This window comes from Gadus morhua, chromosome 17 (genome assembly GCF_902167405.1).
Source record: "Gadus morhua chromosome 17, gadMor3.0, whole genome shotgun sequence".
Taxonomy (NCBI): Eukaryota; Metazoa; Chordata; class Actinopteri; order Gadiformes; family Gadidae; genus Gadus; species Gadus morhua.
In genome coordinates this window covers 5,077,382-5,102,283 of record NC_044064.1, presented here as the reverse complement: position 1 = coordinate 5,102,283, position 24,902 = coordinate 5,077,382, and the positions used below count along the sequence as shown (strand labels likewise).

The window sequence follows — 24,902 nt, the reverse complement described above, 5'->3', positions numbered from 1 at the left end:
TATTTCTTGTGGAAATCACGTATACCTACTGAATTCATAACAGCACAGGATAAAAACACATCTTTGATAACACATTTGTAAACACAACAAGAGGAAGCTCCGACGGCCAAGTGCGGCTGTCTTTTACACATTAACAATAACTGCTCGGAGCGCGATATGCGGAGCGCATGTCGTCCATGGCACACACAGCCTATATAAACGATTTTACCGGTGATGGCCTTGTTACGGGGGTCAGGTAAGGGGCCTGCTGAGTGAGCTGAATAGAATGCTGTCACGCGCGGCTGTACACTCTGTGCAGCTCCGCTCAGCAGTTGTTCCTCTGCTGCTACATTTCGGTGGTAAGCTAGCAGATGAGTGCGCAAATTTGATGTTGTCGATAAGTACGACAGCTCTCTTTCACAAAGAAGACAAACGGCCTCGTCTTTGTTTGTGACTTTTCCACCCACGGTGTAAAAGCCAAAATGCTTCCATACGATGCTTTTTAAATGTGATGGTGTCGTTATGGTCCGCTCAGCATTGTACTCCTCGCAATTCTCCATTTTTAATAGCCGTTTTTTAATAGCCGTATCTCGGTTCGCGTTCTCTTCAGTTACGTTTTGTTTCAAAGCCCTCTTGGCCTATCTGTATCGAATGTTGATTCAACATTCGATACAGATAGCCAGGCCAAGAGGGTCGGCAACAGGTCAAACTGATATAAAATTTTAGTGCGCCCTCTGCTGGATCGAAAGCAGACTACTTAAAATGGTCTGAAGTTCTTATGAGACGGCAGCACACACAGTTCGAATGGAGAATTACACTTCGAATTCGAACTTTTCCCCCCACCTTCGAACGAATATTCGAACTTCGAATAAAAAGTGACAGCCCTAGTTTGTACAGGAATCTGCAGTTATTTTGAGGCCAGGGCATGTTCACAGAGACCTGCATTTGGTTATTCAAAGTTGCCAAATAAATAACAGCTTCTCTTCTTATACTTTCTCACAAAGCAAGAAAGAAAAAGCACCACAGAAAGGTGGTTGAGATTAGAGGGAAATAGTCCAATCAAATAAGAATATCAAGATATGACAGAAATGTTTTAACCAGTGTTTTAAATGCAACCAGTAATAAAGGAAGGTTTGCAAGATCTGTATACAAAGGCAGACAGAACAGATATTGTGTAAAGAAAGACCAAAAAACAAAACAAAAAAAATATCATGACATTTGTACAGATGTTCCCTCAGTTAAACCTTGATACAACCACACAAACTAACCAATAAAGCAGTCAGAAACCTGAACTACCTGACCCTGACTGACACTTTCTGCCACGGGCCAACAGGTTCCACCCTCCATCATCCTGTGTGTGACGTATCAGCGATGAAGAACACACCGACGCTAACCCCTATGCTAATGCTATATAATAATGCTCACTAATGCATCAACTAATGCTAATGTTAATAAGTAATAATTATAATACATTTTTTATCACCTCGGGTTCATTGACTAAGTCTTTGAGTCTCATGATTTCCTTCTGGATGTGCTCACAACTGAGGTCACAGACATGAGTGAAGTGCTGCAATTGAGCTTTTCGTTCAGAGTTCGACTCCTTCGCCATCTCAAGTTTGTCCTTTATTGCTGCAAACACGGGCCCCTTGCGTTTTTCTGCTTTGGCCAATGCAGCGTCAAGGGACTGATCGTCCTTTTCCAACATTTTAAAGATGGCCTCCTTCTTAGTATTGCAGTAATCCTGGAAGCGCAGAGAACAGGTTAAGAATTATGTTATATAGCAGCATAAGCTATGTTGTTACTTTATTGTGCTGCTTATTGCCATGTTGTTTTTTTGGTATCAGTTATTTCTGCACCATGTAAGGGATAATGTTCAGCGAACCGGACATTAATATGAGATCAACTCTGATGCAGGACCCCGACAGAATAAAAGTGTAAAAATGTTTGGTACCTCAATAAATTTAATCATAATAATTCATAATTTTAGCTTCTTCATTTCTGGCCAATGTCACAGTCTATTCTTCATCTGAGTCTGATAATTCCCAATTCGCCTTCCAGCGCTGTGAAGGACGTGACCCACCTTCAGGGAATTGGCCTTCAATCCCAAAGCTTGAATCTTCTTCTTTATGTCATCCTGAGAGGTGGAGAAGTCAAAAGTTAGGCAACAGCCTTTTTGCAGTTTCTAAAGAGATTTGTTCCCTTGACCAAGTGGTTCAACAGGTATAAGTTGGCTATGACCCCTTAAGAAGCATAACAGCGGCCAAAAGAGGTGGAATTCAGGACAGGAAAAATATTTTTCATGCGCATTGCATGCATTTGTGTAACAAACAACATTTGTCAAATTCATTGTGTTTTTGACTTAAATTATTTATTTTAATGATACATTTCAAACAAGAATTGGGAGTAAGATTAAGATTGGGATAAAGAAATTGTGTTTTTTCTATTCTTTACACATGAAAAGCTGCCAACCTTTCAAATCAAACAAAAATATTATTGTATTGACTTTACTTTTGTATTCAAACACATGTATAAAATCGAGTCATTAAAATCGGTTGAGAAATGTAAACGTTAATGTATAGTGCTTTTTATTCAGAAGAACTGCAGCTCTTTGCAGAGTAGGAAAAGACCGGACATATTTACCTGTGTGCTGTATACCTCCTGCATTGGTGCAAGACACACAAACACCACCAGGATGGACAAGACAGTGCGGGTCATCCTAAAGAGACCAGGAGAACAAGAAGTTCTTCCTTTCACAGACAGAAATACCATAGTAATTTTTCCCTGTCTGTTGGGAGTTAAAATATAAAAATGTATATCAACAATAATAACAACTAGAGTTTTCGCGCGCGTGTTTACCGCGCTTAACCTCTAGTTGTATTTAAACCCATTGCAATAATGTGGAAACCCCAGTCGATAATGTAACAAATTTCTGAGCGCATAATATAATAATATTTTGCCTATAATGTTACAACGTATAACATTCGTTCACCACAAATAACTCTTAAAAGCAGTGCCAACATTTAAATATTTTTTAACCATTCAGCGAACAAAAGGCAACAGGCTGATTATCATTTAGGGGGCCAATCAATGACATGCCGAAGCGTCAACACGCCCACTAAAGTGGTGTGAGAAATACCCACTTCTACTCCTCATTCACATATAAGGTTCATTTCGTACGGAGAAAATACTACCTCAGGGGTAGCATTATTCAGGAGATTTTCAGGGTACAAATGTCAGGATATGTTGTTCACATATACTGCTCATCAGGAGAACATCGGGACTTACACGTGTGTCTGAAAGCAGCTAGTGTGTGAGCATTTGATTACATTATAAAATTAGTCAATTTATGGTAACAGGGGTAATTGCTCAATTGAAAGTGTAGTATACAATGCATGCAAATCAATTATTAAATAGCTTTTACTGTTATTCAGGGCTGAAAAGTGCATTGTCATTTTAAAATGCAAGGCAACTACTATTGCTTGGTTGAAAAAAATAATCATCATTGAGATTAAACATCTCTTCCAGTGTTCTGGCCAAGACAGGCAGCAGTAGCCTACAGTCACACATAGCATACACACAAAACATAAGAAAAAAACTAAAACTGGCCGCAGGGGGGAAGGGGTATATCAATATCGCAAGACATTTCGGGAGGCTCAAGGAGGGGGGGGGGATATTTAGTTTGAGCAACAAAGTGTAAAGACATTTCGGGAGGCTCAAGGAGAAGAGTAATATTACATTTCAGCAACAAAGTGTAGTCTTGTGGTGGACTCTATAGACATAATTCACCATACTGTGTTGTTGACATGTTTTCGTTGCGTTATAGGGACACTGTCTGTTTAAGATCACGTCACTTGTGTGTTGATATGCAATTCATCATACTGTGTTATTGACATGTTATCGTTGCGTTATAGGGACACTGTCTCTTTAAGATCACGTCACTTGTGTGTTGATATGCCGGTCGGCGCGATTGAATTTAACGGATTTTATGACAAAATGATCGACCTGCTTGGCAGGTGAGGAATTGTCTCTTCCCTTTTATCGCAATTTTTAGTCTATAGACAGAACGTGTTACCTGGGAGAGTTTGTCGCTGCCGTTGTCTTGATGTGCGGTGTGTGCGCGTGCGTGTGTGTACCCGCCTGTGGGTGCGCTTCCTTGTATGTGTCGCTGCCTTTGTCTTGACGTGCGTGTGTGTGTGTGCGCGTTTCTGTGTATGATTCGTTCGATGTGCGTGCGTGTATGCGGTGTGTATGCGTGTATGATCTTACCTGCGCGTGTGTCGATGGCGGAGCCGTTATGTTTAAAAAAATAACGTCTTACCCAGTGTTTCCGCTAGAAGAAATTGGTGCCGGTCATGTGACCGGGAAGGTTTCATTTTAACGGTCAAATTGGAAAAAAAACGGTCGGATATTGTCTGTGTTTATTGCACTTAGAAAAATTGATAGGCAGGCTATATAAAGAAGAAGTGTGTGATCATATTTTGATTCGCCATGGTTGTTAAATATCGGTGCTCCGCAAAGCTTGCTGCCGGCTTTCGCTAGCTTGCCGCCGTTTAGTTCATAAACCTACAGTAGTCTATAGGGGAGCGTGTCTATGTTCCTCGAGTCCTATGTTCCCCTCTTTGTATGAGACTGGGGAACATAGGACCCTTTTTTTTAAAAAGGGTCCTATGTTCCCTGCTTTTCCCAAAAAAGGGTCCTATGTTCCCCGATATGTATGTGACCGGGGAACATAGGACCCTTTTTTTAAAAAGGGTTCTATGTTCCCCGGTCTGTTACTTTTTCCCCCATTACTGCCAAATTCTGGCCGAGATAACTACCATTGCATGTCTTTACCTTTTGTGGAAGAGGGAGAGACGTCGGAGAACCTGACGCAGTATATTCATACGCCGGTAAACAAACCCCGAGAAGCCCAATCCCTACGAGAGCTCCCCGCGCTACGGCCATCCGGAGGCGCACAGAGCTTTTGGCCGTGATACTATTATACAATTATATTATATGCTATTATATAAAGAGCTCCGGGAGTCGCAAACGGCAACAATCACTTTCTCCTCCATGCTGCAGTTCACCCCAGACTGCACTGCACTGAGTTGGCCGGTTGAACGCTGATTGGCTGTTACGTTCGACATGTCACTCTGTTGAACGCCGATTGGCTGTCATTACGCGAATGCCGCGTCAAAGGTTAAATATTTTTAAAGATTGATAGATTGCGGGGAACATAGGACCCTTTTCCCAGAAAAGGGTCCTATGTTCCCCGCTTTTCCCAAAAAGGGTCCTATGCTCCCCGCTATGTATGGCTACAGGGGAACATAGGACCCTTTTGGGGAAAACCGGGAACATAGGACCTGCTCAATTTTGTTCTGATCAATGGTTGAATCTCCTCGTGACTGAATGTTTGCATACAGCGCGCATGCTGTATGAGCGCAGGGTTGATGCGCTCCACTTTTTTCTGTGGAGAAACAGCGCCTTGAACATTAAGCATAAAACGAAACCGGATCGTTTTCGCCCGTTTCGGCTCCGTGTGGACGGGGCCTTATTTCCAATCGGTCATTCTGACCGGAGACATTTAGAATTTTCGGTCCTCCTCATTTTTTTGACCGGTAATTACCGGACAACGGGAACTCTAGTCTTACCATGGCGAGTGTTTCGCTGCCTTTTGTCTTGACGTGCGGTGTGTGCGCGTGCGTGCGTGTGTGTGTGCTGCCATGTATGTGTCGCTGCCTTTGTCTTGACGTGCGGTGTGTGCGTGCGTGTGTATTAGGGCTTTGACTCCGAACTTCGTGATTCGAATATAATTAGAATATCAAAAAATAAATCAAAATTCGAACGAATATTAGGCAGCCCTTAATATTCGAACCTGTTATGGGCAGGCCAAGAGGGAGAGACGTCGGAGAACCCGACGCAGTCTATTCATAATATTGTAATGACCGCGGAAGAGGCAGTGAATTAAGTATTGATTAGACAGCGATTTATTAGAAACCTAATAAACCGTTGGAACACGCATGACCGGTAACCATAGCAACGCCGGTAAACAAACATCGCAAAGCCCAATCCAGGGCTGAATCCGAATACTCATACTTATAGTATGCATTTTGTAGTACGCCACAAATATAGCGCGTCCGAATGCTCAGTTCGCATTGTGTAGTACGGAAAACGTTTCCGAATGCGTGCTACCGCCACAGTATAAACGGTAGGTCACTACGCTATCCCACAATGCAACCGGAGTCTGGTAACGAACGAAGAAGAGATGGCTGACCCGACACCACCAACAGCGGCTTAGAAACGTTGTAGAAAGCGGCGAAAAAAAGAGACATTAAAAAGAGTAAAAAAGTAAAGTAAGTAAATAAGTACAAAGAGACATTTTTAATAGCAACGATGACAAGACGGAAACAGGTAACTTATCAAGGTAATTTGAGGGGAGATACGTCATCTCCAAACATCCGGTGGAGTTTCGGCGGTGTTCGGAAGCGTTCAGAGGCGTTCTACGCATAGCTGTAGACCGTACTACACTGTCAAGTGTAGTACCGTCAAGTAGTAGACACTTAACAGAAATAGTATGTACTAGGGATCGACCGATACCGATTTTTTAGGGCCGATACCGATATTTTTTCATCAGCCTTAGCCGATACGCAGATACGCCGATACCGATTTTCTTGAGCCAATTTTTTTTTTTTTTTTTTTTAAAGAAACTTTTATTGAACTTCAATCTAAAAAACAATATTTAACAAATAGTAAAAACAGGTGAAGTAGAACAAGTAAGAACAAGTAGATGAACAATATTTAACAAATAGTAAAAACAGGTGAGGTAGAACAAGTAAGAACAAGTAGATGAACAATATTTAACAAATATTAAAAACAGGTGAGGTAGAAAAAAAAAACGGCGAAAATCTGCCGCGTATCGGCCGATACCGATACACGTAAAGAACGCGAATATCGGCCGATAATATCGGCCGACCGATATATCGGTCGATCCCTAGTACTAAGTATTCGGATTCAGCACAGGTCTTACTGAAGGCATTTAATTGTCAAAATATTATTAATAAATATTCGAATATATTTGAATATTAATATTAATAAACAAACAAACTTCGAATATGATTTTTGGGCAAAAGTCAAAGCCCTAGTGTGTATGTGTGTGCGCGATGGTGTGTGTGCGTTTCCATGTATGTTTGTGCGCATGTCCGTGTGTGTGCGATGTGTGTATGTGCGTGCTTGCAGTGTATGTATACGTTCGCGCGTGCTGTGTGTTGTGTGAACTGCAGACTGCTTGGCACATGCGCACATGAGTAACTGAGTAAATTGTGTGAGAGGCCTGCTACTATATTAGCAGGATGATAAAAAATCCTGTGTGACGCATCAGCGATGATGAACCCACCAACTCTAACCGCTAAACAAACGCCATATAATGATGATTATTGCTGCATTAATTAATGTTAATAAATGGATAATTAATTGAACATTCTGATTTGATTACAATTCAGTTTTGACACATACATTTCCTTCTTACCAAATCGTGAACACCTCCTCGAAAACAACATAATGGAGGCGTATTTCAGTTGTAAACTCCTTCAGTGTCTGGTAGAGCTCATCCTTCAGTGAACGATCCTTGTTGTAGAGTGCCTGGAAGCACAGAGAACAACAGGTTACAAGTTATATAATACACCAGCATGAGCTATGTTGTTACTTTATTGTGCTATTCTATTATTATTACCAAGTTTTACATATTTTGGTATCAGTTATTTCCACACCATGTAGGTGATAATGTACAGCGAGCCGGACGTTAATGTGAGCTCAACAAACTTTTTTGGGGACTTATCGGGCTGATTGCTCTGGAACTTGGCGGGGCTGATAACCTTTTCACCGAGTGGTTTTAAAATCAAATGAAATCATATCATTGCATATACACTTTTGTATTTAACTACAGGCATATCATAATAACATGAATAAACTGACTCATTATTATCGGTTCAGAAATGTAAACGTTATAGTGCTTTTTATCCCGAAGAACTGCAGCTCATTGCAGAGTAGAAAAAGACCAGACATATTTACCTGTGTGCTGTTGAACTCCAGTATCGGTGCAAGACACACAAAGATCACCAGGATGAACAAGACAGCGCGGGTCATCCTAAAGAGACCAGGAGAAAAATAAGTTCTTCCGAGCCCGGAGAGGAATGCCATTGTAGTTTTCCCTGTCCGATGGGTGTTCAAATATAAAGACTAATATGAATACTCATAACAATAATCAAAAATATATAATATTAACGATGAAAGTAAAGTCTCGATGGCCAGAAGGTTGGCAGGTGTAGCCCAGCGATTTGTTCTGGGCACATTCCCATTCTCACTGGTAAACACTTCATCACAAAAACGAAACATTAAATTCTTTCTGTGTACTTCCCGACGGACCAGATTGACGAACCCTCACACCCAGCCAGTGGAGGAGGAAGTGTTCAACCAAAGCTGTTGAGCATGCCGTAGCTGTTGGAAAGGGAGAGGAGTTCTGTTGGTGGCATTCTGCAACCTTACCGCTATTGCTACTAAATTCTGAACACCAGGCTAAGAAACAAAAAATATTTTTGTGACAGTTGTAAATAAAATATTTTTTATAAGCCTTAAGGATGTTTTGACATTGATTATTGATCAAGTATGCTGAGTTTTGTTAAGTCACGCTCAGACTAGTGTCATTTGCATATTACAATAAAAATAAAATCCCCCTGTGACACTGTCACCTTTTTTCCTCTGAGGAGTTTGCATGTCTGGCTTGTACAGGAAGTTTTTACAGAGACCTGCATTTGGTTATTCAAAGCCTGTTGCCAAATAAATATCAGCTCCTCTCCTTATACTTTTTTACAAGGCAAGAAAAAATTACCCAGAAAGGTGATTGAGTTTAGAGGGAAATAATCGGCCAAATAAGAATACCAAGATATGACAAAAACATTTGTTTATAAAATGTTTTAACCTCAAATGTGGGCGTGTCCACCTAGATGTGTGATGGACTCGTAAAGTGAACTTTAATATAATAAAACTATAATAAATAAAAACGCTAATAATGTTGACACATTATGAAATAGTCTAGGCTACTTTTTGTGGAAATCTGAGTCTGGAATCTGCCCTCGCCTACGTCAATCAATTAGGCCTACTTGTCATTGCTAACCATTTTAGTTAAGTATTGACCTTTTTATGTTTCGTTGAATGGTACGATCCTCTGTGCGTTCATTTATATTTTTACATGCAAATAATCTGTTCTTTGTAGAGCTTTAGTCGGGCACTTTAAGCAACTCCTATATTGTAGCCTGTATTGTACTGAAGTACTGTACTATCTGGTGTTTATTTTTATTTTTTTTAATTCATAAAACTAATTCTGTGTGTGTGTTGGTTATGATGGAGCCTTGTTTCATCCTGCAAACTGGTTTAGTCTCCTCTAAAACCACGTCAGTTTCGAGATTAGACTAACACGCACAAAATACGCCCTCTAGTGTCTGAGATCAGGGTAAAACGCAGCTGCAGGTTTAACCACAAGTACATATGACATAGCAATGGAGCTTAAGACGTCACGTCACGTGACTTCTTGAGTTTAAAATTGTGTTCAACTCTAAAAAGTGGCTAAGCTAGCGACAGAGCAATTGCCCCATAAAGACGTCCTTGTGTTTACATTTGTCCAAATTGGGACATTGAATGCGCTCCACCAAAATGTGAGAGCTTAATATATCATTGGTATTTTCTATGAAATGGTAAATAGCATAATATAGTAACAATGATCACATAAATTAATGTTCAACTAGATTTCCACTTGTTGTTTTGTTCGCATGTTTTTGTTTGCTGTGTTTGTACAGGAATCTGTAGTTCTTTAAAGGCTAGGGCGTGTTCACTGAGACCTGCATTTGGGTATTCAAAGCCTGCTGTTGCCAAATAAATGACATACGGCTTCTCTTCTATAGTTTATCACAAGGCAAGAAAAAAACACACCACGGAAAGGTGGTTGAGTTTAGAGGGATATAGTCCAATCAAATAAGAATACCAAGCAATGACAAAAACATTTGTCCATAAAAAGGTCTTTTAAATGCAACCTTTAATTAAAGAGAGTTTACAAGATCTGTATACAAAGGCAGACGGAACAGATATTGTGAAAAGATAGAGCAAAAACATCAAGACATTTGCACCGATGTTCACTCAGTTAAACCTGAATACAACCACAAAAAATCGAATAAAGCAGCCAGGAACCTAAACTATCTCACCCCCCATCTCCCATCGCCATGGTCTCCATGTGTCCCAGAAAGAGGTGTTTTAAGATGAATAAAGAATGCAATGTTGTTGTAGACAATTGGAATCAGCTGCTGTGAAGAATTTGCAGTGTAGTGTTGATCCATCGATCCATATTTCTATCCATACATTATCCATTATCTATTAACATAGAAACGTAAACCCAAGTACAGACACACACAAACCCACACAAATAACACTTTTCATAGCATTAGGCCAAATTCATGCCCATGCAGATTTTCCTGTCCTATGAGTCGTGAAGGTCACATCATATTAAGTGGTTTGTCTTTGTGTGTGTGTAAGCGTGTGTGTGAGTGCGTGTGTGTGTGTGTTGCTCAATGTGTAGCATTATATATGTTTTCAATGTTTCCTCCTTTTTACCATTTTTGGCATTCAATTTTAGATATTCCCATGTTCAGGAAGAGTGTGTGTGTGTGTGTGTGTGTGTGTGTGTGTGTGTGTGTGTGTGTGTGTGTGTGTGTGTGTGTGTGTGTGTGTGTGTGTGTGTGTGTGTGTGTGTGTGTGTGTGTGTGTGTGTGTGTGTGTGTGCATCCTTCTTTCGTTCCCTCTAACTTTGATATCTTCATTTTGCCACCTATCCCTTCTGCTGTTCTTCCGTGGTAGTTTTCCTATTTTCTATTTTCAGCACAGGTTAGGGTGGATCTTGGGTCTTTCCCGAATATATTCTATGAAATCCTACTAAACTCGACCTACTAGACTACCTAAGTGTCTGTGTGTTCCTCAGATTTACTCGGAGGGTTTTATTAAATGGGAGTCGGGAGATCCAAAATAAAAGCCTGACAGAATGCAGCTGAACAGGCTCTGAATGCTGTGGAGATGTACAGACACAATACGTCTCAGTACGGACTGAGTGGGTCATCCAAAACACGCCAAACTGAAATACCTACTGGTACCTTACACAATAAAGTCCAGTGAAGGTCACCGTAGTTGTTGGAAAGGGAGGGGAATTCAGTTGGTGGCATTCTGCAACCTTACCGCTAGTTGTTCATTAATTCTGCACACCGGACCTTCAGCACAAAGAAATTCCATATCGAGACCATACAGACCAGCTTTTAATGATTGAGAGCTTTTGTTTGTTTTGTTTTTGAGCAATGAGCGTCCACACCTAAACCTAAGTAGACATTCTTGTGTTTACATTTGTCCAAATTGGGAAATCGAATGCGCTCAACCAAAATGCGAGAGCTTAATATATATACCTACTTGCTATTTGCTATAAAATGTTATATAGCATAATATACTAATAATCACATCAATGAACGTTCAACTAGATTTTATCTTGTTGTTTTGTTCCCATGCTTTTGTTTCTTGTGTTTGTAAAGGAATCTGCAGTTCTTTTAAGGCTAGGGCGTGTTCACAGAGACCTGCATTCGGTTATTCAAAGCCTGTTGCCAAATAAATAACAGCTTCTCTTCTATACTTTTTCACAAGGCAAGAAAATAATAAATAGTCCAAACAAATAACAATACCAAGATAAGGCAAAAACATTTATTTATAAGTATATTAACCAGTAATTAAGGAGAGTTTACAAGATCTGTATACAAACAGACGGAACAGGTATTGTGAAAAGGAAGACCCAAACCAAAAACATCATGTCATTTGTACAAGTGTGCACTCAGTTAAACTTAATACAACCACAAAAACAACAAATAAAGCAGTCACAAACCTAAACTATCTGACCCTGACTGACACTTTCTGACAAGGGCCAACAGGTTCCAGCTTCCATCCTGTGTGACGCAGTGACGCATCAGCGATGAAGAACCCACTCACACTAACCCCTATGCTAATGCCGTATAATAATGTTTACCAATGCATCAACTAATGCTAATGTTAATAAGGTGTGATTATAATTCATCTTTGTTCACCTCGGTTTCATGGACTTCTTTGAATAGCTTCCGTATGGACTCCCAAAGGAGCTCACCTTTTTCATTGATCAGGAGCAATTCAGCTTTTAGTTCAGAGCTATATTCCTTCAATGTCTCCAATTGCTTCTTGGCTCCCGGAAACTTATCCCCAGTATTTTGTAGGATGTCCGACGTACCGTCCAGTTTACGATCTGTCTCTGTTAATTTGTCAGCTTGGGCGTCCGTCTTAAATTTGAGTAGTTCCTGGAAGTGCAGAAAACAGGTTACAGTTTGTATTTTATAAAAGCGTAAGGTATGTTGTTACTGTCTTGTGCTGCATAATGCAATGTCATATTTTTTATTTATTGTTTAGATATTTTTTTACTTCAAGTTTTACAGTTTATGTTGTTTTCTGTTATCAGTTATTTCTGCACCATGTAAGAGATAATGTTTAGTGAGCCGGACGTTAATGTGAGATAAACTGACGTGAAGTAGTGTACAAGGGTAAATTGTTTTACGTGACCAGAATAAATGAAATCATAATAATCATAATTTTTGCTTCTTCATTTTAAGTGAGCTGAGTCTGGCGTGACCAATTTGTGCCGTAGTTCTGACAGCACCGTGTGAGATGTGACCCACCTTCAAGGAATTGATGTGGAATTCCATAACTTCATCATTCTTCTTGTGGTCATCCTGAGAGTGAATGAGTCATAAGTTAGACTATTTGCAGTTTTGAAGACATTTGTTCCCTTGACCAAGTGGTCCAACTGGTATGAGTCAGCTATGACCCCTTAAGAAGCATAACAGCCGCTCAAAGAGGTAGAATTGAGGCATGGGAAATAATTAAATTAAATATAATTAAATAAAAGGTGCATAAAAAGATCACTTTCATGCGCATTGCATGCATTTGTTCAACGACCCCTTGCTACATGTCTTGCAGTGTCGTTATGCTTTCTTCATCTATGTCAGAATATGTTTTAGCATATTTTTAGTTATTTGCCTGCAATGCTTTATTTCAATGTCGAGAATTATTTTGTGGAGTTATCAGGCTTATTGCTCTGGAACTGGGCGGGCCTGATGACCTTTTCTCAGAGTTGTCTTAAAATCAAATTAAATCTTATTATATATACTTCTGCATTTAACCACACGTAAATCATGATTACTTTAATAAAATGACTCATTATTATCGGATGAGAAATGTAAACGTTAAAGTGCTTTATATCCAGAAAAACTGCAGCTCTTTGTAGAGTAGAAAAAGACCAGACACATTTACCTGTGTGCTGTTGACCTCCAGCATCGGTGCAAGACACACACAGATCACCAGGATGGACAAGACAGCGCGGGTCATCCTAAAGAGACCAGAAGAAAGATCAGTTCTTCCTGACATGGAATGGAAGGCCAATGTAGTTGACCCTGTCAAGTGGGTGTTCAATTCTAAAGATGAATATAAATAATAATAACAACGATAAGAATAATCAAAAAAATATGGTACGAGTGGTAACCATGAGACACAGGGTCAGTCCGTCCTCACCTGTTGGCTGGAGATGCTTGGATGTCCGTGAGAGAGAATTCACAATAGACCTGCTTGAACTGCAATAAAGTCTTGATGGCCAGAAGGTTGTCAGTGTGGGTTAGGGTTAGGGTTAGAGGAGTAGCTGTTGTTTAGCCCAGCCCTCTGTTCACACCGAGGGCACATCACCATCTCTTTCATTCTTTGTAGTCCATTGACGGACTGGGGTGCTTCCCAACGCTCCCTGGTGCAGGTGGAGCCGGTGGGGCGGTTAACCAAAGCTGTTGTTGAGTAACATGTCATCTTTATATTTAATAATATACTTTAGTCTCTTCCTGAACCTGGGAACATCTCAAATTGAATACCAAACATGGTAAAAATGTGGAAACATTGAAAACATTCATAATAATACGCTTTGAGCAACACACACACACACACACACACACACACACACACACACACACACACACACACACACACACACACACACACACACACACACACACACGCTTACACACACGCAAAGACAAACCACTTCATATGATGTGACCTTCACGACTCATAAAGTGCTGGACAGGGAAATCTGCATGGGCATGAATTGAGCCTAATGCTATGAAATGTGTTAACTTTGTGAGTCTGTGTGTGCCTGTACTTGGGTTTATGTTTCTATGTTAAGTATAGATAATAGATAATATATGGATAGAGATATGGATCGATTGATGAACACACTGCAAGCTCTTCAGAGCAGCTGATTCCAATTGTTTACAACAACGTTGTAGACAATTGGAATCTTTATACGATACTTCAGCAGTCTTAAAACACCTCTTTCTGGGTCACATGGAGACCATGGTGTTGGGAGATGCATAACCACTGTGCACAGAGTGTGTGTGTGTGTGTGTGTGTGTGTGTGTGTGTGTGTGTGTGTGTGTGTGTGTGTGTGTGTGTGTGTCCTTCTTTTGTTCCCTCTAACTTTGATATCTTCATTTTGCCACCTATCCCTTATGCTGTTCTTCCGAGGTAGTTCTCCTATTTTCTATTTTTAGCACATGTGAGGATGGATCTTGGATCTTTCCCGATTATATTCTATGAAATTCTACTAAACTGGACCTACTAGACTACCTAAGTGTCTGTGTGTTCCTCAGATTTACTCTGAGGGTGTTATTAAATGGTTGTTATTAATGTTCCCAAATAAATTACAGCTTCTCTTCTATACTTTTTCACAAGGCAAGAAAAAACAACAACACAGAAAGATGGATGAGTTTAGAGGGAAATAGTCCAATCAAATAAGAATACCAAGAAGTGACAAAAACATTTATTTCTTCAAATGTTTGAACTAACCTTTTAAATGCAACCTGTAATTAAGGAGAGTTTACAATATCTTGTACAAAGGCAGACAGAACAGATGTTGTGAAAAGAAAGACCCAAAACCTAAAACATCATGACATTTTTACAGATGTTCACTCAGTTAAACCTTGATACAACCACAAAAACAACAAATAAAGCAGCCAGAAACCTAAACTATCTGACCCTGACTGACACTTTCTGCCACGGGCCAACAGGTTCCAGCCTCCATCATCCTGTGTGACTCAGTGACGATGATGAACCAACTCACTCTAACCCCTATGCTAATGCTATATAATAATGCTCATTACTGCATTAACTAATGCTAAGGTTAAGAAGGTGTGATTATAATTCATCTTTGATCACCATGATTTCATGCAAGACTTTGATTCCGTCGATTGCCTTCTGGATGTACTCCCAAAAAAGCTTATAGTCTTCAGGGGACTTGAGCCATTTAGCTTTTAGTTCAGGGATAATCTCAATCAATGCCTCAAATATCTTATTGGCTACCGCAAACTCAGGCCCAATGAATTGTAGGTTGTTGAATACATTGTCCGTTATACGCATATACTGGTCTATGAAGCTGTTAGCAACCATCTCAAAATCTTCTTCCTGGAAGTGCAGAGAACAACAGGTGGAACAGGTTGAGATAATATTCGGCAAGCCGGAAATTAATGTGAGATAAACTGATGTAAAAGGGTAAATTGTTTTATGTGACCTTAATAAATTAAATCATAATAATCATAATTTTAGCTTCTTCATTTTAAAGGTTGGGTATGGAATTCTCTTTTTTGGCCAATTTTGCAAAATTACTTGAAATCCTTATCATAACCCACTTACAGCCACTGAGTTAGAAGTACTGACAAGAAAAATAAACAAGTCAATCATCTGTGGAACGGGCAGGGCTCGAAAAACTCCAACCAATGATTTCCAGACCCACCGAGTGGCACTGGACAGTAAGTACGTCAATCAAAAGGTCGTACTGCACTCCCCCGCTCCCCGCGTGACCCCTTCGTGCACGTACTCAAAGCTCGTGACCCAGAGCAAGCTTCTGTTTGTTGTTATCCTGCGGTAGCTACTGGAGTTAGCTAACTAGCTAATGGCTCGCTCTCTTGTTCGCTTGTGCATGATTGCGCGTCCATGTACTTGGAATGGGTGGAGTCAGAGTTAGCGTTGAAGGAGAGGGGGTAGGACCATTTGAGTTGTGTATTTTCAAAATCTCCTGGCGTTTCGCAAATCCCATGCCCAACCTTTAAAGGGACACTGTGTAAAAATCACTCCCATCTAGTGGTACAATTGTATATTGCATTCAAACTAATAGTGCTCGTTTGTTCAAAAACTACGGTGGGCAGTATGTGCCAAGAAGCTGTTTCATGACATCCAATACTACCTCATCGAGTCAATCGAGTGATGATGAGGTTTGTTATTTCAAACAAATTTCAAACTGCATTGAATCATTAGTGTAAGCTAATGATGTATTTCCTGTACCACATAGTGCTTTTTGTCCCTCTCGGCAGGTCATAGACCTGAAGAACATGGAAGCCTCCATGAAGCTTACCCGTCTTATGTAACTACATATTAATTATCCTTCGCTCAGGAGGATAAGTGAGATTTTTGGCAGAGATAATTTTACACCAATGAGGACTTATTTATGAATGAATACGTTGATTTGAGGTAATAAATTACTTAAAATATTACACAGTGTCCCTTTAAGTGAACTGAGTCTGACCGTGACAAATTTGTGCCGTAGTTCTGACAGCACTGTGCGAGACGTGACTCACCTTCAAGGAATTGATGTACAATTCGACATCTTCAATCACCATCTTGAAGTCATCCTAAGAGTTGAGAAGTCATAAGTTAGTCTATTTGCAGTTTTAAAGACATTTGTTCCCTTGACCAGTCGTCCAACTGGTATAAGTCGGCTATGACCCCTTAAAATTATTGTCATGCGCATTGCCAACATTTGTTAAACGACCCCCACATCTTAGTCAGGATTTTTTGGCAAATCCTTTGTGTTTTCGAGTCCGATTTTTTTTTTTTTAATGATGTATTTCTGCCAAGAATAGGGAGTAAGATTAACATTGGAATAAAGAAATTGTGATTTTTTTATTCTTCATACATTGGAAGCTGAAAAGAAAAAGATTAAAAATTAAAAATAAAATGATGGGTCTGATTGCTCTTCAGCTAGGCGGGGCTGCAAACCTCTTCACCAAGTCATTTTAAAATCAAATTAAAATCATTGTATTGGTTTTACTTTTGTATTGAACACGAGTCATTGAAATTGGTTTAGAAATGTAAACGTTACTGTGTAGTGCTTTGTATCCTCTTTATCCAGAAGAACTGCAGCTCGCAGTGTAGAAAAAGATCATATATATTTACCAGTGTCTCCCGCGTATGTGCAAGACACACAAACATCACCAGGATGGATAAGACAGCGCGGGTCATTCTAAAGATCACAGAACAACAAGAAGTTATTTGTGGCTCAGACAGGAATGTCATAGTAGTACTATTTCACTGTCTGATGGGTGTTAAAATATATAAATGTATGTAAATAATCAACCTAGTCTCACGGAAATACGTGACACTGTCACGTCATCTATCTAATCATTCGTGATCTGGGATACGTAATTTCATTTTTTTTGTGCCAAAAAGCACACATTTCTTACAATATGACAGCTTTTGGCCACCTGTTTCTACTTTCACCTTTGATTCTGAGAAATTGTGACATTTCAAGGATACATCTTATGCAGGTGTGCTGCTCTGTACGCAAACCGCGGCGGAAAAAGGTAGCTGCTTCATCTGTTCTTTTTCGAGTTTGAAATTTGTGCTTTTGGCACGAAAAAATTGAAATTACGTGTCCCAGATCACGAATGAATAGATTAAATGATGTGACGTGACAGTGTCACGTATTTCCGTGAGACTAGGTTGAAATAATAATAACAATAATAACAAATACTTAATGTTAATAACGAAGATAAGACCCTAACTCTGACCCCCAAAAAAAATACTTCAGTTTAAAGGAATGTCCGGTACCCGTGGTAACCATCACTAGAGACACAGGGTCAGTTTCCGTCCTCACCTGTTGGCTGGAGATGCTTGGATGTACGCGAGAGAGAATTCACAATCGACCTGCTTCAAACGGCAATAAAGTCTCGATGGCCAGAAGGTTGTCAGTGTGGGTTAGGGTTAGGGTTAGAGGAGTAGCTGTTGTTTAGCCCAGCCCTCTGTTCACACAGAGGGCACATCACCATCTCTTTCATTCTTTGTAATCCACTGACGGACTGGGTTGCTTCCCAGCGCTCCCTGGTGCAGGTGGAGCCGGTGGAGCGGTTAACCAAAGCTGTTGTTGAAAGTAACATGTCATCTTTATATTTGATATGATATTGTCAGGACCACTTGGCTCGAGTAGAACTGACATAACCAGGGAGACCACGCTGATCAAAAAGGGATAACAAACATTTATTAAAGGACGAACGAAATACAAGATGTTATCAGTAATGAGAACCAAAAGTGTAGTGCAGATCAGTAGATGACGGACACAGCAAAATGAGGTGCAGTTGAGGCGCGCAGCTGCAGTCAGCCCTCCCGCGTCAGGCCGGGCAGCAGTGAGAGCGCGAGCCGTCGGGAAAAGACGCCTTTTATCTCCCGTCCAATCAGCTTAGAGACAGCTCCCCTAGTGACAACAAAGGAACAACAGGTACCACTGGCACGCCAGGTAGCCAGATCGACAGACCCACCCAGCACGGTAAAGCTGGGCGTGACAATATACTATAGTCTCTTCCTGAACCTGGGAACATCTCAAATTGAATGCCGAACATGGTAATAATGTGGAAACATTGAAAACATTCATAATAATACGCTTTGAGCAACACACACACACACACACACACACACACACACACACACACACACACACACACACACACACACACACACACACACACACACAAAGACAAACAACTTGTTATGATGTGACCTTCACGACTCATAAAGTGCTGGACAGGGAAATCTGCATGGGCCTGAATTGAGCCTAATGCTATGAAATGTGTTATCTTTGTGAGTCTGTGTGTGCCTGTACTTGGGTTTATGTTTTATGTTAAGTACAGATAATAGGGCTGTAACGATACACCAACTCACGATTCGGTTTGTATCACGATTTTTGACCCACGGTTCGATACATCCCACGATTTTTTTCAATTTAAAAAGCAATTTATTTAAACAACACTAATAAAACAATTAAATTAATGTAACATTTAATAACAAATCATTTGGAACACTGAACAGATTTGAACAGAAAGAATACCATTAAAGTATAGCTAAATTAATAAATAAATAACCAAAGATTGCAGTTGGAGGATGCTTGCAGGTAGGCAAAAACCCTCAACTAGTTTGGTTGGTTTAGTCAAATATCCTATTAGCACTTCTTATTAGGCTATGTAGCTTAAATAATGACATAATCAGGCCGTATAGAACGCAACATGTTTAATAGCCTAACTTTCAGTAGATGGGAAAAAACATGAACGTCTAACATGAACGTCGCAATTACGAGGCATAGTGTGACGAGTAGCGTAGGCCTATGTGTGTGCGCGAGAATGGCAGTGTGTGTATGTGTTTTTGTGTGAGTGACGTCAGCGAGTGAGTGGACGAGCGAGGAGAGCGAGCGGTAGCGCGTGTGTCTAGTGAAGAAGCGAACGAGTCCGGTAGAATAAAGTACCCATCCTGTCAATAATCGGTGGCCGCTTCATTCCGACCTATAAGCAGACAAACTGCTGGTCAAATCACACAAAACAATAGAGACAGGGATCACACAGGCACATTTTTTGTGCTTGGCCCACTCTGGAAAAACGTCGTTCATATCGCATATGAGGACTTCGACAGCTGTGGAGAAATGAAATCCTCCGTAGCCACGGAGAGCTTTCATCACAGAGAGGGCATCTCTTCGCATACTTACGGCATTGATAAGAGGGGGCGGTGTCAGCAGACTATTATTTAGACAAATTATTAGTAAAGTTCAATCGGACAATTTGACCGGAGAGTTAGAAAGGGCGTATCGCCCTTCTGCTTTCTCACACCGCGAGACAGATTCGTTGCTTTGAGTGTCGCGATTTCGGTTTCGATACGCGTATCATTACAGCCCTAATAGATAATAGATAATATATGGATAGAAATATGGATCGATTGATGAACACACTGCAAGCTCTTCAGAGCAGCTGATTCCAATTGTCTACAACAACGTTGTAGGCAATTGGAATCTTAATACGATACTTTAGCAGTCTTAAAACACCCCTCTCTGGGTCACATGGAGACTATGGCGTTGGGAGATACATAACCACTGTGCACACAGGACGTGTGTGTGTGTGTGTGTGTATCCTTCTTTTGTTCCCTCTAACTTTGATATCTTCATTTTGCCACCTATACCTTATGCTGTTCTTCCGAGGTAGTTTTCCTATTTTCTATTTTCAGCAGAGGTTAGGATGGATCTTGGGTCTTTCCCGAATATATTCTATGAAATCCTACTAAACTGGACCTGCTCGAATACCTAAGTGTCTGTGTGTTCCTAAGATTTACTCTGAGGGTGTTATTAAATTGGAGTCGGGAGATCCAAAATAAAAGGCAGACAGAATGCAGCTGAACAAGCTCTGAATGCTGTAGAGGCGTACAGACACAATACGTCTCAGTACGGACTGAGTGGGTCATCCAAAACACACTAAACAGAAATACCTACTATTTGGTTATTCAAAGCCTGTTCCCAAATAAATAACAGCTTCTCTTCTATACTTTTTCACAAGGCAATAAATAACAACACAGAAAGATGGATGAGTTTAGAGGGAAATAGTCCAATCAAATAAGGATACCAAGATGTGACAAAAACATTTATTTTTACAAATGCTTGAACGAACCTTTTAAATGCAACCTGTAATTAAGGAGAGTTTACAATATCTTGTACAAAGGCAGACAGAACAGATATTGTGAAAAGAAAGACCCAAAACCTAAAACATCATGACATTTGTACTAGGGATGCACCGAAAATTCTTGGCCGAAACCGAAAACCCAAAATGAGGAAACCAAGGCCGAAAACCAAAACACCGAAAGAAATTATTCTGCCAATTATTAGTACCAATTAGGGTTGCCGCGGTATGCGGTATTACCGGTGTTTCCGGTGTTGAGGCCAACACCGAGTTATTTTGTATTATTCTTTTCCAGCAATAAAAAAACATCGTCGTCATATTTAGGCCTATTTGTTTAAAATAAAAAGTTTGCCAGTTTGTCTTTGCACTGTTTTATTTTTGATGTGTTTTTTCTAATAGATAGGCTACCTAATAAAGCGTTGGAACGCACAAGACCGGTAACCATAGAAACGCCGGTAAACAAACCCCGCGTAGCCCAATCCCTACGAGAGCTCCCTGCGCAATGGACATCCGGAGGCGCACAGAGCTTTTGGCCGTCATATTATGTATAAAATGATATTATACTATTATATATAGAATGTTATAAGACGCTGTCACTGAGAATTGGCACGCTGCCAGACGCTGTCACCAAGTGTGAGAGGAGAGTTGACGGAGAAGATGGCGGTTGACCTAGTTTCAAAGTTTATACCGTTTATACTCGGTATAATACCGTTGTTGACATGAGTGTATTACTCGGTGTGAAAATGTCCACACCGCGGCAACCCTAGTACCATTGCATTTATGCCTATGACTGTGTACTAACTTCATTAAAATCAAGGCAATGCAATTTTTGCAAATCGCTATACGTGGGTCTTTCTCAGCAACATTGAAAAACGTCCACACCGCAGACATATTGGCGCTTATCCAGACAAGCGTGTGCTGGCCGTGTTTTTTTTGTTTGCGTCATCACATATTTCTGTTTCGGCCGTGTTGTTTCGGTGATAAAAGTATTGCGTCCGAAAACCGAAAATGCGCTTTTGGGCCATTTTCGGCCGAAAATTCGGTGCATCCCTAATTTGTACAGATGTTCACTCAGTTAAACCTTGATACAACCACAAAAACAACAAATAAAGCAGCCAGAAACCTAAACTATCTGACCCTGACTGACACTTTCTGACACGGGCCAACAGGTTCTAGCCTCCATCATCCTGTGTGTGACGCAGTGACGCATCAACGATGATGAACCCACTCACTCTAACCCCTATGCTAATGCCGTATAATAATGCTCATTACTGCATTAACTAATGCTAAGGTTAAGAAGGTGTGATTATAATTCATCTTTGATCACCATGGTTTCATGCAAGACTTTGAGTCCCTCGATTGCCTTGTGGATGTACTCCCAAAAAAGCTTATAGTCTTCAGGGGACTTGAGCCATTTAGCTTTTAGTTCAGGGATAATCTCCATCACTGCTTCCAATAGCTTCTTGACTTCCGCAAACTCAGGCCCAATGTCTTGTATGTGGTTCAATATATTGTCCGTTATACGAAATTGCTCGTCTATGAGGCTGTTGGCAATCATCTCCAAATCTTCTTCCTGGAAGTGCAGAGAACAACAGGTGTAAGTTTGTATTTTATAGCGGCATAAGCTATGTTGTTACCTTATTGTGCTCCATATTGCAGTGTCATATTTTTTATGCATTGTTTAGATATTTCTTTACTTCAAGTTTTACAGTTTGTGTTGTTTTTTGTTATCAGCTATTTCTGCACCATGTAAGAGATAATGTTCGGCGAGCCGGACATTAATGTGAGATAAGCTGACGTAAAAGGGTAAATTGTTTTATGTGACCTTAATAAATTAAATCATATAATCATAATTTTAGCTTCTTCATTTTAAGTGAACTGAGTCTGACCGTGACCAATTTGTGCCGTAGTTTTGACAGCACCGTGCGAGATGTGACCCACCTTCAAGGAATTGATGTACAATTCGACATCTTCAATAAACATCTTGAAGTCATCCTGAGAGTTGAGAAGTCATAAGTTAGTCATTAGCAGTTTTAAAGACATTTGTTCCCTTGACCAGTCGTCCAACTGGTCTGACCCCTTAAGAAGCATAACAGCAGCTCAAAGAGGTGGAAATGATGCATGGGAAATAATTAAATTAAATCTAATTAAATTATTAAATTAAAGGTGCATAAGAAGATCCCTTTCATGAGCATTGCATGCATTTGTTAAGCGACACCTTGCTACATGTCTTGCAGTGTCGTTATGCTTTCTTCATCTACGTCAGAATATATGTTGGCATACTTTTTGTTTTTCTGGCTGCAATGCTTTATTTCAATGTTGAGAATTATTTTGCAGACTTATCGGGCTGATTGCTCTGGAACTGGGCAGGGATGATAACCTTTTCAGAGTTATTTTAAAATCAAATTAAATCTTATTGTTGTATTTACTTCTGCATTTAACCACACGTAAATCATAATAACATGAATAAAATTACTCATTATTATCGGATGAGAAATGTAAACGTTATAGTGCTTTATATCCAGAAAAACTGCAGCTCTTTGTAGAGTAGAAAAAGACCAGACATATTTACCGTTGTGCTGTTGACCTCCAGCATCGGTGCAAGACACACAAACATCATCAGGATGGACAAGACAGCGCGGGTCATCCTAAAGAGACCAGAAGAAAGATCAGTTCTTCGTGGCACGGAGAGAAATGCTAATGTAGTTGTCCTTGTCCAGTGGGTGACAAGGACATCTGTTCCATGGACGTATTTAAAGGATACATTGTACATAGGCTATTTATGATCAAACGTTAAAGTTATTAGCAGCAAGCTAGCTAGCTACTATGTATTTGAATGGGTTTTTGGTCTAGGCGCTAAGATGCTAAGCAAGTATACAAGACCATTCCAGTTCTCTCTGCACAAAGCGGTTTCAATGAACGACAGAAATAAACGAACAAAACGAACAGTCGAACAGGGTTCCCTGTTACCACGGAACCCGTAGCAGGGAACTAAATGGCAGCTGCACGGCCGAATTAGCCCAATAAAAGTGTAGTAACCCAGAGAACCAGCTACAACATAGTTTTCATCCAAACGAGCCGTCTTTAGCGAACGGTGAATTGCATTGGCTTCTACGAGCAGTCGGCTTTCAGCCGCGAGCTTAGGGACCGTCTGCAAAGTGCAAAACTGAAAACGACAACAATAGTAACATTTCTATAGCGTCGCCATTATTGACTCTAGAGCCCCAAAACTTGTTCCATAGAGGCATGGCACAGGAGGTCTACCATGACTAACGCTACCCTGAACCACCTCCTCAGGATTAGAATTGAGGGGCCTGCAATTGATCAATTTGATTTTGACAAGGCAGTGAGCCGTTGGGGCAGTCTCAGGAACAGACGGCTGCTGTTGTGATTTGTCCTACTTAAAAGTTTAGCCAATATTTTTGAAATTTGACGTGTTTATTTACAGGGTAAAGTTGTACAAGTCTACCAAAAGTTGATAGTATTTTAGTTTTTCAGGATGACCACAAGAGCTAGAATTTCTCTCTAAGATAGCCTCAGAATGTACCATTTAATCATTATTTTTTCAAAGGCTTCGCGCCGTGGAAGGGGGAGACCCCCCTTCCACACCATCCTCCGCCTCAGTCGCGTTGCTCCCTCGGCTTTGCGCAGGGGTCTGCTCCCTGCTACTTTTTTTTTCTAGAAAAACCCCTGACGTTATAGTGTTTTTCATCCAGAGGAACTGCAGCTCTTTGAAGAGTAGAAAAAGACCAGACATATTTACCTGTGGGCTGTCCTCCATCGTATGTGCAAGACACACAAACATCACCAGGATGGATAAGACAGCGCGGGTCATCCTAAAGAGACCAGAAGAAAGATCAGTTCTTCCGGACATTGAAAGGAATGCCAATGTAGTTGACCCTGTCAAGCGGGTTTTCAATTCTAAAGATGAATGTAAATAATAATAACAACGATACGAATAATATAAAAAATATGGTACGAGTGGTAACCAACAGACACAGGGTCAGTATCCGTCCTCACCTGTTGGCTGGAGATGCTCGGATGTCC

General features: G+C 40.4%; 1 protein-coding gene and 1 long non-coding RNA gene across 3 annotated transcripts; both read right to left on the bottom strand.

Moving 5' to 3' along the window:
• Positions 1-1,430: 1,430 nt before the first annotated feature.
• On the bottom strand, positions 1,431-14,003 carry LOC115529501 (uncharacterized). 2 transcript variants are annotated; one of them, XM_030338275.1, is made up of 6 exons: positions 13,627-14,003; positions 8,026-8,165; positions 7,484-7,596; positions 2,620-2,695; positions 2,060-2,113; positions 1,431-1,720 (listed from the first exon to the last, which is right to left on the bottom strand). In XM_030338275.1, the coding sequence occupies exons 2-6, from the start codon at positions 8,152-8,154 to the stop codon at positions 1,442-1,444; spliced, it is 651 nt and encodes a 216-aa protein (XP_030194135.1). In that variant the 5' UTR covers positions 8,155-8,165; positions 13,627-14,003; the 3' UTR covers positions 1,431-1,441. The 2 variants fall into 2 exon arrangements, 1 of the variants encoding a protein (XP_030194135.1); XR_003973531.1 differs by lacking the exons at positions 1,431-1,720; positions 2,060-2,113; positions 2,620-2,695; positions 7,484-7,596; positions 8,026-8,165 and adding exons at positions 11,771-12,359; positions 12,735-12,788; positions 13,369-13,444 and having other exon boundaries at positions 13,627-13,850.
• Positions 14,004-15,490: 1,487 nt separating this feature from the next.
• LOC115529529 (uncharacterized) lies at positions 15,491-18,067 on the bottom strand. Its single transcript, XR_003973564.1, has 4 exons — positions 18,026-18,067; positions 17,326-17,392; positions 16,728-16,781; positions 15,491-15,558 (listed from the first exon to the last, which is right to left on the bottom strand). It is a non-coding gene; the product is annotated as an uncharacterized LOC115529529 (long non-coding RNA).
• Positions 18,068-24,902: the final 6,835 nt, after the last annotated feature.